Source organism: Pipra filicauda, unplaced genomic scaffold (assembly GCF_003945595.2).
Source record: "Pipra filicauda isolate LSUMZ 115617 unplaced genomic scaffold, ASM394559v2 scaffold91_size2508729_pilon, whole genome shotgun sequence".
Taxonomy (NCBI): Eukaryota; Metazoa; Chordata; class Aves; order Passeriformes; family Pipridae; genus Pipra; species Pipra filicauda.
In genome coordinates, this window is record NW_024105109.1 from 891,840 (window position 1) to 907,702 (window position 15,863).

At 41.5% G+C, this 15,863-nt stretch overlaps 1 protein-coding gene across 1 annotated transcript in view; it reads left to right on the forward strand.

Annotated features, from left to right (window-relative positions):
• The first annotated feature begins 610 nt into the window (after positions 1-610).
• The window catches only part of CMTM8 (CKLF like MARVEL transmembrane domain containing 8), a 35,688-nt gene continuing 20,435 nt past the window's right edge, over positions 611-15,863 (forward strand). Inside the window, exon 1 of the mRNA XM_027733408.2 lies at positions 611-875. Coding sequence (XP_027589209.1) covers positions 708-875 — 168 coding nt within the window. The 5' untranslated portion in view covers positions 611-707. The remainder of the gene's footprint in view (positions 876-15,863) is intronic.

Sequence of the window (15,863 nt, forward strand, 5' to 3'; positions counted from 1 at the left end):
ATGGCTTTTAAAAAGTCTTTTGTATTGTGCAGTCTCTTGGTTATTTGATAGAGCCCAGCAAAATCCCCATGTCAGATCTGAGAGGGCTGTGTTATCTCCTGGACTCTTGTTCCCTGCCCGCGGCACTTAGCGCAGGTTCCTCTCCCAAGATGAGCGATAGCAGCCAGTGGGGACAACAACCCTTAGCACCGGCACGTCTCCACTACACGTTTGCTGCCCGTGGAGCCAGGGCTGACAGTTTGAAGGGACGATGACGGCAGGCACATGGGGCTGGACCCCCTAAACCGCGCTCACTCAAGAGTCTGTGGCACAGAGAGCGGCTGGCTCAGCTTGGTTCCTCGGCTGCGCTGGAAGCAGACGGGATCCAAGTCTGTAAAAGTCCTGGAGGTCAGGAGACGGTTTTTAGAGGTGACTCTCGCTGAACCTCCTTCCCTAGCGCTGGGGATCCTCCGCACCGCCAGCCGCCGGCCGGGTCCCCCCCACCGGGGCCAGCGGCGGGAGGGCTGGGCGGGCTCCTGGGCGGGCGGCACCGCACCGGACCCGCCTCTCCGCCCGCCGAGCACCCTCCTTCTCCCCCGCGCCGAGGGGCTGCCCGCGGCTCCGGGGCCACACAAAGCGGCGAGTGGCGGTGCCTTCCCCGCCGCCCGCCCGGCGGCAGCCGCTCCCGGGGCCGGCCGGAGGCGCGGGGCAGCCCCGCGGCGCCCACCATGGAGCCGCCGGTGCCTCCGCAGGAGCAGCCGCCGCGCCCTCGCTCGCACACGGTCACCACCACCAGCAGCTCCTTCACCGCCAACCTGTCGGCCAGCTCCAGCACCCTCGCCTACGATAGAGAGTTCCTGCGGACCGTGCCCGGGCTCCTCATGGTGACCGAGATCGTGAGTGACCCCGGGCAGGCGGCGGGAGTCGGGCCGGGGTGGGGGGCGCGGAGGGGCGGGGGAGCCTCGGCCTGGCATTGCTGTGGCGTGGAATATCACCCAGTGCGGGTGCGGTGTGTCCGTGCCCGCAGGTGAAGTGAGGGGAAAGAACGAGCCCATGGAAGGAAGAGCGGCTCTGCGGCGGGGGCACAAACCTCCCGCCTGGAAACTATCGACAAATGGAAAAGTAACACAGGGCACACGCGGTCTGTTCAGCCTCCCACAGCGTCTGCGGTATCATCCCCTCCCGTAGCGGAAAGATGAGTTTTGACTGATTTTTGGAGACTTTTCTGTAACCACATTGGTTTTGTACACTTCACACTTTATAGCGCACGGATAGTCATGATGTGGAGTTAATTAGGCAACTTCTTCGTCTTCTAGTCAATAAAAAGAATTTCCTTGTGCTCTTAGTGGTTAAATACACTTAAGCAGAGCAGGAGATGAACTAACAGCTTTTGCGTTTGGTAGTGATTTTATTTTTTGAAGGTACTCCCACATAAGGTGTAAACAAATGTCCAGAGGGCCAGGCAGCGTGGGGTTCAGTCACCTTAGTGGTAGGTGGTGAATACCACAATGCTGGGATCCCTCTGCAGGCCTGTGTGACCTCAGCGTGTTAAGCAACACATACTCAGCATCTCCTCCTAAAAATAATGTGTTTAATTCTACTCATCTACACTATTCCTAATTAAGGAACCTATAGAGCTGGTTGCCCCAAATAACTTTTTGAGTTTCCTGTGTGATGTTTCTGGTGTGTTGATGTTGGAAGGATTAACTTATCTGACCACATTTTCAAGGCTTGAAAACATTGTGCTTCACCAGAGCAGTGGAATGGCTGTTGGTTTTGCTGACTTCAGAGTTAAAATAACCAAGCTTCATGCTGATGTGTGGTGTAAGACCTCTGGCAGGAACAATGCCATCGGAGAGAGGATGCACATTGAGATGCCAGCTTGCTGTGTGGGCAAGTATTGGTAAGGCTGTGAAGTCAGAGCCTGCTACCAGCTGGTACCTTGTATTCTGGTGTTGTTGGGAATTTTATCAATTTTCAGCAGGTAGGTATTTGTAGGCTTGTTTTGGTCGTTAAATACAGGAGATGCTTCACTGCCAAAGTTGTGGTAGATCTGTGAATAACAAAGTCTTATTTTTGAAACAACAGCTGCTTTCTTTTCCACTCCTTTTCAGTTAGTAATTACAAGAGTTATGAACCTTTCTTGTACTTTATCTGAAGAGCGATCCCACTGTAGATTGTTAGAGAGGTGCCCAAGGCTTTTCCCAAGCCCTGATGGAATGTCATGTATTTATCCTGGCTTCACATACTGAATCGACTGCACTGACTATGAGCTACATGGCCATAGGGCATGGACAGGTTCTTGCTTACTCTTTACTGGAAGTATGCTTTCTAGTTTGTGTTGACAGGTGTTGTTGTGCAGCTTACCTTTCTAAACAATGAAGATGTTTTTTAGGGGGATTTTGTTTCCTGTCAGCCATTCCTAATTCCTGGAACAATTATAAAATTATTCTTTCAGCGACCATTTTGAGATGCTTGAGTCCATTGACATTTAGAGTTAGCTTTGATTTAAGTTTCATAAGTACTTGAGAACACATTTACCAACTTCAAAAGAATCAACGCTAACTGATTTGTAGGCTAGTGTAGAGTTTTGTCTGCCCTACAGGTTTCCATGCATGTATTTTTATTGATCAGCGGTGTGAAGGTCAGCAGTTCCTGGCCTCAAAGAGGGTGACAGTAGTCTCTAGATGTAGATTAACTTTTACTAGTTTGTGATGATGTATTTGAAAGAATGGAGGACAGTTCTAATATGAAGTTGAAAGCAGTAAGGCAGGTCCTACAGAAGTATTGATAGATAGTGCCTTTGAGAGAATATTTCTGGTTCTTAACTCTTAACTACTTATTTTAAAGCAGCTAGAGTAGCTGTCTTCTGTGAAACTAAAGGAAAAGAAAAGCGTTAGTGAGTTCTCTGATATAGAACTAACTGAAAAAACCCCACAGTTATTAAAATCAAACAGTGAGTTTATGTGTATGTGTGTGCATATATATGTGTATATATATATATTTCGCATTGGTTTATGGTCAAATGTTTTCCACCAGTTCTGTATGTTCTTTTATTTTCCTAACAGAAAATGTGTTTTAAAAGAGCATTACACAAGTTCTCTGTTTCAAAATTGGCTGTGCATATTCAGCAGTAATGGAGTTTTGTACCCCAAGTCTACCTGTTCCGATTGTTGTGGCCTGCCTACAGAGATTGTCCCTTCAGGATGTTTCTGACCCTCAGCGCTAATCCCTCAGCTCACAGCATGATCCTTCTGCTAAGGATTTACAAACCTGCAAATGAGACCAACTCATATGTTGGAAAGCGGACTGGTTTTAGTAATATCTGTTATCACTGCAGCTACTCATCTGCGACACCCCATGTTCTTTGATACCATGTTAAAGCTGAGCTCAGGGTGTTAAACAACAGTGCTGACTGCTCTGAGTATGTGCTATGGGGCTGTGTAAATATTTGATTATTGCCACTGTCAGTCAGCAATGTGCATGCGGCAAGAGGAGTGCAGTCTTTTAGTCTCCTGGCTCTGAGACTGGAACTTTTCTTCTCTGTGTAGGCAAAGGGCAAATCTGTGTTATTCTTTGACCAAAGAAAATGGAAAAGCAGGAAGTTACCATATAAATTGAATCTTCCAGTCCCTTAAATGAAGGATTTTGATCAGGTTTTGTTTCTACATCCCTAATTTGGGTGCTGTGAAGATGAATTAACTGCTGCGTGGATTTCCACATGTGCTGGTAACCAGCCTACATCTGCACTGAGGTTGTGGTTTAATGGCACAGTAAATTCAGCTTAACAGCTCCTACTCAGAGATTCTTTGTAGTGCTGCTAAGCACTGGTCTGCTATTAACTCAGTCTGCTGTTTCCAATTTGTTCAAAATGAGTTAGCTTTATAAAGACAGGTTTTGTGATGGATCAGGTGTCATCTGTCCTTTATGTATCTGCTTTAGAGCCAGCATAAATCTGGGATGAGGTTGACTGTGCATATTGAACAGTAATAGAGTCATCTACCCAAACCTGGTTCAGCTTAATTCTGTAATGCCGTTTGGTCTAGCACTGCACACATCCAGTATGAATGAACACAGAAGTGCAGCCTGAAGTGTAGGCTAAATTACCTGGTGCTGACAGATTTCCATTGCCTTCTACATCTGCCTCCGTGCCCAGGAAGGGTGCAAGGTTTCCTGCACTCACTGGGAAAGAACCGGGGTTAGTTTATTTCAGTGCAAAGAGCAAAATAGAAAATGCCACGGATTTCTGAGAGAGGCCTTTGGAAACTGGCATAAAATGCAACTTGGTGCATGGCATCTTATCCAAAGTACTTATATACAGGAGTAGTGAAGCTTGCTGGACAAGGCAGGGGCTTCTGACTCTAGAGACTTGGATTCACTGGCCTTAGCTGGCCAGTGACTACTGAAAATTTATCTGCATCTCTAACGTCTCTGAACGCCTTATCCATTCATGGAATATGGATACAAGTCTTTGTAAGGCACACTTTGATCTGTTGGTGAAAAGTAATATATAAGACATAAGCGGTGTTACAGGAAATCTTTAAATGAGATGTCAATCATCTGGGTTGACACTGCAGTAAAAACATATCATATAGAAAAATGGATACTTATTCCTACAGTGTAGCACCACCACCACCTCTGGAGGATTTATCCTTTCAAGAGAAGCAAGTGTAGCGATTTCCTGAGATGTCTTTTGAATGTTTCTTTTCTGTACAATGATGGCCCAGAGAAACTATGTTTGTCTTCCTGAGGCTTTTATGGCCAAGATAAATGGTAGCTAGTGATACCTTCTCAGAGCTTTAAATCAGCTTCTCGGGTCAAGCATTATGGATCACTTTGGGGAGGTGGACAGTTTTGTGGTTGTTATGGATATAGTTATAAAAATATTTACTTTCTAGCATGATGACACTGATTCCTTCAGATTGTTGCTTCACACCAGTGTGTTGCTAGATGCAATCTCTTGTAAAACTTGCATCACTAATTTTAAGGCTTGACCTTGACAATAAAAAATGCTTTCTTCACCTTGAAAAGTTTGGAAGGTTGGGTGAGTGAGATCTCGTGACAGTGTAAATTTTAGTAAATTGTAACTACACTTGCATTTCTTTATGCTGTTCTATACAGATTATTCTTTGAGCGAAATGCTCAGAATAAGATAGGTACTTGAAATAGAAGCCTGATAGGATATTTACTTTATTAGCACCACATAAAATTGTGGTTCAAATTTGTTTCTGGACAATAAAAATAATTTTGATCACTGTTTAATTATTCTTCAAATGCAAGACCTTTGAATGTTTAATTCATAAAGGAAGTCTTCTTGAATTTATTTATTCTAATAGAGTGGTGAGCCTCAGAATATTAAATAGGTATTGAAAGTTATGTCAGATTTAAGATATTGAGGTTACCAAAACCAGAACAACTGAACATGTCCCAGTGTTGGTTCAACAGACTTTTCCTCCCTTTTTTTAACTCTGAGAGATGCATCAGAATCACCTACAGATAATCAAGTTTTGAATTAAGTTAGCAATACAATTATATAAATGTTAAGAAAAAGAAAAACAGAAGTAGACCAGAACTAATACAGTGGGACCATCTACTGTAAAAAAGCTAAAAGACAAAAATTGTACTTAAAGCTCTCCTTGCATTTAATCTATTGCCCTCTCTGACTGCAGTTCAAAGTCTTGTGTATAGATCCCATCCTCCACCCTCACCCCCAGTTCTCAGAACAGTCCTCAGAATCACAGAGGTAGTTCCATAAAGCCCCTTTCCTCACCTGAGTAGCAGCAAGGTTTTCTCTTCTTTCAGAAACAGTAGAGATTTTTTTTCTTTTTTCTTCTTATAATGCAATTTTTACTCCAGTAAGAGTGTGTCTGCTTGCAGGTTGTTGACAATACCAAGGCACCTTCTGACATGTTGAACAAGTGCATTGCCTAGAGGAGACACACACAAGCACTATCTTAAAATTATTCACTTTGAATTACTGAGTGGAAAAAACCCTAATCTTGTACTAGTCAGTCATTTCATCCAGTAGCTTCATCTTCCTGTGCATGAATAAGAAAATATACAATATAATGTCTCAGCTTTCTCCTTTGCTCTTAATCAGACAAAACTGTCACTAAAGTCAGGTTTCAGTTCTGCCTTTTTTAGGTGCTGTTGTTCCACTGCTAATCCATAGTGCAAATGTCCTTAGTATAGTGAATACACGCCTATATGATTTCCATCTTCCTCTAGAATCGTGTAGTTATTTAAAGTTCTGTTACCTTAAAGGTCTTTGGTTTCCTGGACAAGACTGGGGTGTTTCCTCAGGAAGAGAGAACTATCTAGGGGACACAAGAAAATAGAACCTTCAGAATGTGCTCCAAGTGATAATAGAAACAGCGTTAGGTCTGACATGGTAGGAGAGTGAAAATGCCTCTTAAACTGAATGCAGAGATTTTACGAAAGGTCAAAAATGCAAAATATTCTCAATGCGTCAAAGTTAAGGACAATATGTACGAAATGTCATTATCTCTTCATGAGAAGAATGCTTTAAAGTCATACTTACACATCAACTTTGTTCTTGGCTGGATAGTGAATACAATATAAATCCTTCTCTCTCACCCCTCCCAAACTCTAGAAAACATTTTTTTTTTTTTGGTACCTCCAAAAATTCTTATGCATACAAAGCTAATTTTAAATAATTTTTCTGGGCTTCTGTATCCTGTATCTGTAGGATGGCAAAATGTGCAGTCCTCCTATTATCCCTAATGGAATAGGTAGAGCTTCCTAGGTGGTTAGCTTTAGCATGATGCTGTGGCTGGGTGTGTGAGTCATGAGGGTAAATGCTGAGGCTAAACCCATCATGTTCTGAGAACAAAGTTCAATGACAGAGTTGCAAAGAAACTGGGACTGCATCCCTGGAAACTGCCTTTTTCCAGATATGCCCCAGGACTCCCACGTTCCTGTGTAAATGTACTATGGGAACTGAGTTGCTTGTGAAGGCAGCGATATTGCCAGATACGCAAATGATGGAGATACCTGATGCTGTGTTTTGTCCTAAAATGAATTCAAATCCTGGACTTGTCTGTGTCCCTTTTCTTTGTGGTTGTGGGTTTGTTGATGGTTTGGTGTTCTTTTTTCTCCTATTGTGTTATATTCTTTTTTTTCTTTTTCTGCACTGGGATTCCTGCTTCCTGTTTGGAGTGATTTATTACACACTGTTAAGACCTTGAATTAGAAGATCCTAAAGTAGTGTATGTCTATCTAAAAAAACCCTGATTTCCATGCAATGTATGATGAAGAGGTATATTTGCTGGCAATGTAAGAATGTGAGCAGAGAAAGGATGCAGACAAAAATTGACTATGGTCACACAGGATTCTTGCAAATGGCTGCCCAGGTTCCTGAGTCCATTAACAAAATACTGCTTCTACAGCAGAAGCAGATGCTTTTCACTCCCTGCCCTAGGATGCTGGGAACTCTCCTGTATACCTGGGGAGCCTGCTGATGTGTCTGCTCTGTTCTGTGTTCTGAACCATCTGTGTAGCAGCAAGAGGCAGGGTTAGAGCAGCGGTGGCTCAAGGGTTCTTCTTAAAAATTGAATTCTCAAAACCACAGAAAAATTCTCTTGAGGACCGTCCTAAACCCTTCAGAACAGAAAGTGTAGAGCGTGTTGTTTTTGTTGGTTGAATGGCTTCTCATTCAACCTGCTGTTCCTTCCTATTCTCCCCTGGGAGTAGTAGTGCCATATATTTAGCTTGCAATGGTCATGCGTGCATATATATATACATATATAATGTGTGTATATATATATATATATATATATACATAGATTTATATATATATATTTTTTTTAGCTTCATTTTTATTTTGGATAAAGTACATATTGTAACAAGGTGATAGTTCTGCACTTGTTCCTCTTTCAATTCCAGGAAAAGAATGCAAAGTGTATCTTTGCAGAGAAGACCTAACCCTGTTTTCTAGGGTCAAATAGCAAATGGATTTTAGCATCCATCAGACCTTTGGCAAGGTAGTTCTCTGCTTGTGGCCTGAGTCAGTTCCCATGGAAGCTGCTGGCACTGATTCACCTACCTCTGAAAGGACTGGATCAGGTATAACACTGGTAAGACTTCAGTGAAGGAGGGACTGAGTAAGGAAAGAATCAAGTCACTGCTTCCAGTGGGAGCTGAGTTTGGTCCAAGGAAAGCTTATGTTAATTAACTTAAAGAAACCGAGCTCTTGGTTCTACATGCATTAATACTACATCCAGGCTTTGCCAGATCACTTCACTACACAGATTTGGATCAGTCCTGGCTGTGACTGCACTTTTGCCAGGTTAGAGCACAATATTCAGTGTTTACACTGACCCTTTTTGCAAGGTATGGGTTTGCAGATGACGCTGATGCAACAACAGGTTTGCTGAAACAAAAATCTTCAAAGCAAACTGAAAACAGTTTCAACAAATTGGTATCATTAGAGGCATGCTGCCCCAGCAGTTTGTTCTGGACAACCACAGTGTTTCTGGTCTGATATAAGATGCACTAAAATCAGATTTTTACAGAACCAAGGCTAAGTAAGTAAGCATGGTAATCATCAGTAAGATGTCAGTCTTTGGATAGATCATAATCCAGTTACAAAGGATAAATATATTGAAAAAATCCTAGAAAGAGGGCATGTGGGGAAAGCAACATCTCTGATCATACTCTGGTAATTGCTTCTTGTGTTTAGCTGGTAGCCTAATGTGCACAAATTGAAAGGAAATCTGTCAGGTACTTCTGCATCATACCCAAAAACAAGACTGGTTTGTATCATCATTTTTAAATGTGACTGCTATGTCCAGGCCTAGATTTTTAAATATATTCAAGGTGACACTGTCTTGCACTAATCCATTTATTTAGCCTGGAAGTTATAAAGCCACTGACAAGCTTCCTTTTTTTTTTTTTTCTCTGTATGTGTGTATAGCAATTACATTAAAGAGTTCTTTAATATGTATTTTGGAATATGTTCTCTACATTCAACAGTAATGCTATTCCCAAGGCTCCCAAGCTCCTATGGCAGGCAATACTGAATGTGGCACTGCAATTTTGATAGAACTATGAGGAACGGTAGGTGAAACTTAAAAATGGAAACAGTGTTACAGGCAGGAATTAAGCACTGGGGGACAGGGGAACAGGCAAAAAAAGCATACCACAAAAAGAAAATCTCTATAATGTATCTTTAAAATGATACTTCACCTGTTAATGTCAGATTTGGTTGTGTCCAACTGGAGATGGCCAGTTGACAAGGGTCAGGTGAGGAGAGGGTAAATCCGTGGTGGATGTCTGTTAGTACTGCTGCAGATTGGAAAGCATAAACAAATGCAAAATTGTCCTTTACAGGCTCAGGGCACAGCTGTGATACATGCTGGGGAGAGTGGTGTTATTATTCAACCCTTAGTGGGGTTAGAAAAAGACACCAAAAAATGGCAGCATTTGCATTGATTTGGTTGTAGTTTAATTTTTAAACCATGATGTACCTTGCTACAGTAACCTCGTGTGATGCTTCAAAGAGCTTGCATGTGTATAGGCACATACAAAACCATTAAAAAACATTATTATGACTGAAGGTCTCGGAAAGTGAAAAGCACCAGAATTATGTTCACCCTGTCAGCGTTGGTTTGGTATTGAATTGTGTGCAGACAATTGAATGCAGTCAAAACTCGCGTAATCATGTTATTTTTATCAAGAAATTTCTGTCATGGTCGTTGCACAGAAGAGTTCTTCTGGGAGTGACTGGGATATTGTGCATACAGCATTGGAGGAAGTCATGTTGTAAGGAAAGGGATTATTCAAAGAGAAAGGATGGTCTCCTGGCTAATTGCTTCCTTGGAAAATTTGATTTTTATCTTCTGCTTGCACCACAGTATTCCTGTGGGATCCTAAACAAGGCAAGTAAGCCCTACATTTGATTGTGTTTGCTTTTACTCCTTGTTTTCTGAATCCCCAATTTCAGGTCTAAGATGCAAAAGAAATTATTATTTTCAGTTGTGGCTGAAAGTCAGTAGGAGCTATGTTCAGAAGAGGCAAAATGCAGTGCCATATGAAGTGCTGTGGAAAGAGAGCGTTTCCCAGTGTAATTTGGGAAGAATTGACTTTTGACCTTAATTTTAGTGCACTGTCTGTAAAATTGGGATACCATACTACTTTATCTCACAGAGATGTGTTCGGTAGTTTATTAATTGACCTGTGAGATAATTCAGATAACACAGTGCTTTTAAAGTGGCCAAGCAGATACAAAGCTCTGAGTTGCATGTCTGCAGGCTGCATGAATAAACAAGGAGAAAGCAAAACAGGGGAAGGCATTAGTTCTGAACAGAAGTTCCCTTCTGTTGCTCCATTCAGGTGGTGGTGTGGACAAGGAGAAAGTGTGTGATAAAGTATGTGGTCATGTAATTACAGACTATACCATAGTGTATACTTAACTAATGATAGAATTAAGATGTGTGAAGAACTCATTTCCAGCAGTGTTGCATACTTAACTGCAAGTATTTCAACATATGTTTGTGTCTGTCTCTCTCTTGTCCACTCTTCTACCTCTTTATCCCAAGTCCTAATTTTCCAGCTCTTTTCTGTGGTTTTTTTTCCCTGTCATTCCCCACCCATCCCCTCACCCTCATTCCTTCAAGCCTTCTTGCTCAGCATCTCAGGGCAACTTGCTGAAGGCCTGCTTTGCATGACTTTAATCAAGTCTGCTCTTCTTCAGACTTGACAGAGAAAATCCACAGTAGAAGATGCAGCTCCTGCGATAAGATTTTGGCAAAACACAGTCTTAAGAGAGGAGGTGTGAGGCAACTGTAAGAACAGGCTCTGCTCAGTATGAAACATCCATCTTTAATGATTTCATAAAGCTGTAGGTGGACAAAACTATAACTTTTTTTTTAGAAAAATATTAGAAATAGTGATACAGTGATTTAGGAGGTTGTTGGTGAATATTGTGACATGTTTGGTTCCTGCATTTCTGGAATATGCTTCCTTAAAACAAAAGACTGAGCCATAGACATAAAGCAGGTTGGGCAGAGCTGGATATTGTGAGAGCTGCAACAATCTTGTGATGACCTCAGTGAAAGATTTTTAGAAAAAAGCTGAAAAGCTCTTCAATATAAGAGGTGCAGGATGCATGGAAAAGCAGGATCTCTGATGGAGTTTCTGACGTGCTTTGAAGCCTCACTATGTGCATAAGCCATGTTCATTGGACAGTTACAACAGTTCTTGTGGATTGCCATTTGACCTCCAAAATTAAAATATTTCTCCTTCCCTGTGCTGTTACTAAGATATAGCACAGTACAAATGAATACATTATTAGTGTTCTTTTTATTGCTCCTAATGCATGGCAATGAGCTTGGATGCCAAATAAAATTCATGCTGGACAGAAAGACAGTTACCATTGGGAAAACTACTGTATTTAGTTTTGGAAAACCACAATCCTTATTTTACTCTTTTGAGTACATTCTTACATTACTGGAACTTAACTTTAAAAGGTCTTAGGAAAGTAATGACCTACTTGAAGAGATAGCTTGTCTTGTGCTGTGTTTTCTGTTTGAAATATGAACATCCATCTGAAGATGCATAAAACTAATCTTGAACATATGACACAGGCCTATGGAACTATAATAGAATGATGAAACTTGCCATGATACGATAAACAGCTTTTTGTGTTATGAGGTACAATTTCATTGTTTCATTTGGTATATTTAAAGAATTTTCCCTGTTTAACTTCTCAGCAAAAATGGTAGGAATCTCAGCCAGTAGGATAAGGTTTCCGATCGTTTTGTTCAAACTGAGGATTTCTTTCTAGACTTCGACAATCAGGAAACGTGACCAGACACTTGTGCAAAGAACTTGACATTCTCTTTACGTAGTAACAGAGAACCATCTAGCAAATGTTTGCCTGAAGTAACCAAGTCAAGATAATGTGTTAAAGGTGAGATGGGGTCTCCTGTAAAGTGTTTTACCAGCTCAAGTTAAAATTAAACTGAGTACACAGAAATAAATGAGAAGGAATTCTCTAAGCTTGGTTACATCTAATTTTCACTTTCTTATTAAGCTGAACAGTGGAATGCTAGTTTCAGGAAAAAAAACAAAACAAAACAAACCTAAAAAACCAACCAACCAAAAAATCCACCAAAAAAACCCACCCAGACCAATCCACCCTAAACTCTGCCTGAAGTAATTTTCACTCTAAAAACTGAGCTTCATTTCAAAATGCCTCTTAAATTTAGGTCTCAGTTTAAAAAAAAAAAAAAATTATAGAGAATTGCATTTAAAAAGAACACTTAATTTTGACTTGTGTTGGTTGCTGTTTCAGTAAGATTACATAGACAATGTACACATACAAGAAGACAACCCTGAGAACTGGTGCAAATAGAGTCCGGATGAGTTGATGGGAACAAAATCAGATTAAGATCTAATGTACACAAACAATATTGTTATGAAGAGAAGGTTATAATGAATCAGTTCTTGATGCTATTAAAACCTGTCGCGAATTTCCCATTGACTTCAGTCATCCCGACGTATCCGCACATGAAATGAGAAGAACATGAAAGCCTACCTACCGTGAAGGCCAAGTGCACTAATCAGCGCTGATATTGTTTGTCAGACTCCTAAAGATCAGCAGCTCCTTTCCGATAGTCGTTTCCTATCCACTTGTTAGCATTTGGTAAAGGGCGGCTCTGTTGTTCCTTCCGCTCAGCGCTGAAGAACAGTGTATGCCCAGAAACTTTCCCCACTTGTTTCTTTTGCCAGCACCATGGATTAGTCCAATAAAAGAGATCACCTTCCTTAAGACCTTTCCTCTCCAGTGCCCCTGTGTGGAGTACTTCTGTCAAATTAGATTCAGATTAGGAGGAGCCTATTTAACACTTTTTACCTTTTTTTTTTTTTTTGGTTGACCTGTAGTGCTAAAATTGACTTTGGGAAAATAGAAGGCACAGTTAACCCGCTTGGTAACAAGATTCCCCCAAAAATTCCTAAGAGTGCTGTCATGCTATCAGGTTGTTTACCTGTTCCGTTTGCATAGTTTCTTTGGCTTGAACAGAGTAGCTGATAGATGATGAAAGGAGAAGCTGTTTGGATCCATTCATGGGATGTGCCTTATTATCACTCCCAGGTCTAATTTACATATTTCTTTAAAACTCCCTATAGTCTTATATCTCACAGTACAGGTGTCAAAACAGCTCAACATCAGAAATGTCAGTCTAAATGACTGTGTCCCATAGCTGTCCTGCCTCATCACTGGATTATCAAACAATATATGCCTTCTCCTGTATTGAAGACAAATCCCTATGTGTGCTGTGTTCTTCCTTTTCTCTTTGTGTGAACTAGCAAAGCTCCCAGCTTGTGATGTCTTTCAGTGCCCTAATTCCTTTCTGGTTTCTTGGTTTGTTGTGCTAAGACCTATAATACTGTTGGCAGTAGGAGATTACATTACATGCCTCTGTATTTGTGCACAGCTCATCATAGTGGGCTGAGTTTTCCATGTGTGTGGATGAGGGCATTTTGATATAGCAATACCTTGCAGCTTGAAGAAAGGGGTACCTGCAAAGTACTACTTTTTTAGTCAAATTATATCTGGGGGGGGTAGTTATTTAAAGAATTTTCCCTTTTTGACTTAAAACTAGTAATGTTTTCCCTGCAAAGCGTGATAAGTATCTCTGACTGCACACAGACTTTTTGAACAAAAAGCTGCCGTGTCATTATCCAGGATTTCCCTTCCCCCCTCAGTGGGAAAACAGGAACTTCTGAGGGGGCAGTAAATAGCTGAAATACTCAACAAAGACTATTTGAACAAAAGGCTGGTAACACCTCTTCATTGTAACTGCACTATTGTCATTTCAGGGAAGAAAATATTGGGCAGAAGAAAGCTGTAATCCAAATCTGAGGAAATAGAAAGGGGAAAAGGTGTGGAAGTTAGTGAAGTAAATATAATTTAGTTGGTTGTATATATTGGGATGGTATAATATAAACAGAATTGCAGGAAGAGGCTTGGGTTTTTCAGAAGAACCACTGGTGGGAAGGGAAAGCTGTAAGCTTGCACAGTGATACGAAGACTTGTTATTCAAAAAGTCTGTGTGCAGTCAGAGATATTTAGTATGTTTTCCCCCAAAGCAAGTGCAGAGCATACCCTCACTCAGCCTGTAACCCCTCAGCAGCTTGGCTATTGTTACCTTACACCAAAGTTATAAGGAGGAGAGCGTTAGGTATGTCCTGCATCACTTGCTGCTAATAAATTGCAGGTCAGCTGCAGACAGCCTTCGACAAAGCCAGTTGCTGCATTTTTGGGTATTGGTACTGCCAGCTGCCTGCCGGGTCAGGTTGTGGCCACCGGCACTGAACCGGCAGGTGCCCCTGTCACAGTTCTGTCACCTTAACCTGTGGTGAGCTGTGACCTGAGTGATGCAGAGGCTGTTGAGTAGTAAACAGTTGCAAATCTGGTGATGAAGTCTGACAAGGTGACTGCCCTCTATTTATCTGCCTTTCTCATCTGCCAGTGGCCGATGGTGTAGTAGCCTTGTCCTCCTTTCTCACAGCTTAGTTTATGCCTAAGCATGAGGCCATGCCCTGAGACAGGGCTGGTGTCCTGCTCTGCTGACTCAGCCTCTGTAACACAGGGATGGGCAGAGGTTGGATGGGATGGAGAACAAGCAGTGCTATTTTAGTCCAATGTTTTTATCTTGTGCTGAGGAGATTTGCCTGAATTTTAGGACAAAATTCTAGCCTATGCTGGGACTGTGGATACACTTTGCTGCATACGTTGTACCAGCTTTCAGTCTAACAACATGCATGTCTCCCAGAGGAAAGTGCTACGCTGGCAGAGGAGCTAGAAGGAGAATGTATGGGAAATACCTTTCCACTAAGAGGTGTAATTGCTCTAAACACTTTCAGGCATGCAAGATTCACTAATCCATAGTAATCCCTGTAGTTTGTAGCCATTCTGACATCTGTGAACTGTTTTGGAAAATCAGATTTAGAGAGAGAAATGGAACCGAGTATGCTTGAAAACCCAAAATACATTAGCTGTATTGTGGGGAGAGGGAAGCATGAGTGCATGCAGTGAGAGCAACAGCTCTTAGGAATTCTGTGTTTATGTATTACAGGAAGCAAATACGGAAGTTCAGATTTCAGGCTGATAGCCCATAAATGCAGACAGCTGAAGAGGTCTCCATGCCTTGCTGTTCACTGCAATTCACAGTTTAGCCTATGGGGATACCCCAAACCAGTGATTTGTTTACCTCAAATACACTGGGCATCAGAGTGCAGTAACTGAGGAGCAGCTTTGTCTGCAGTCACCCTTGCAGGACAGCAACCTCTGGCAGAAAAGCCAGAGCAAACATCTGAGGCACATTAAGTCGTTTCTGCTCACTTATTTAAATCTGGATAAGCCAATGAGGTTTGGTTTGTTTTTTTCCCTTGATTGGAGACTTCTTTTTCTTGCATTAGAAAGCTGACATTTGTAGCCAGTTGTTCTGTTCTTTGTTTACACAAGGCTTATTGAAGCAGTTGGAGAACATTATACCCTGCCTCACACACAGGCATATATACTTAATTTATGACTTTGGTAGTTTGAATTTCAAGTGTCAGGTACCCCACAGAGCTTTTTACTTTGTTCTTTTATGCTGTGTGCACTGCTTGAGTATTTATTATGGAGTGGACAGGCTGTGGGAAGTTCTTCAGGCTTGTGGACTTTTTTCTTCTGAATCTTAAAAATAAAGTTATGGAGAACAAGAACAAGGAGTTCTCTAAAAGTATGACTGATCTGTAGAGTCATTTGACATGTTTGGACAATTAATTTTTTAATTTGACATTAATATTTTCACTTTCATATAATTCTTCATCTTAAAGTTGCTTTAGTAACCTAAACACCTCTGCAAATCATT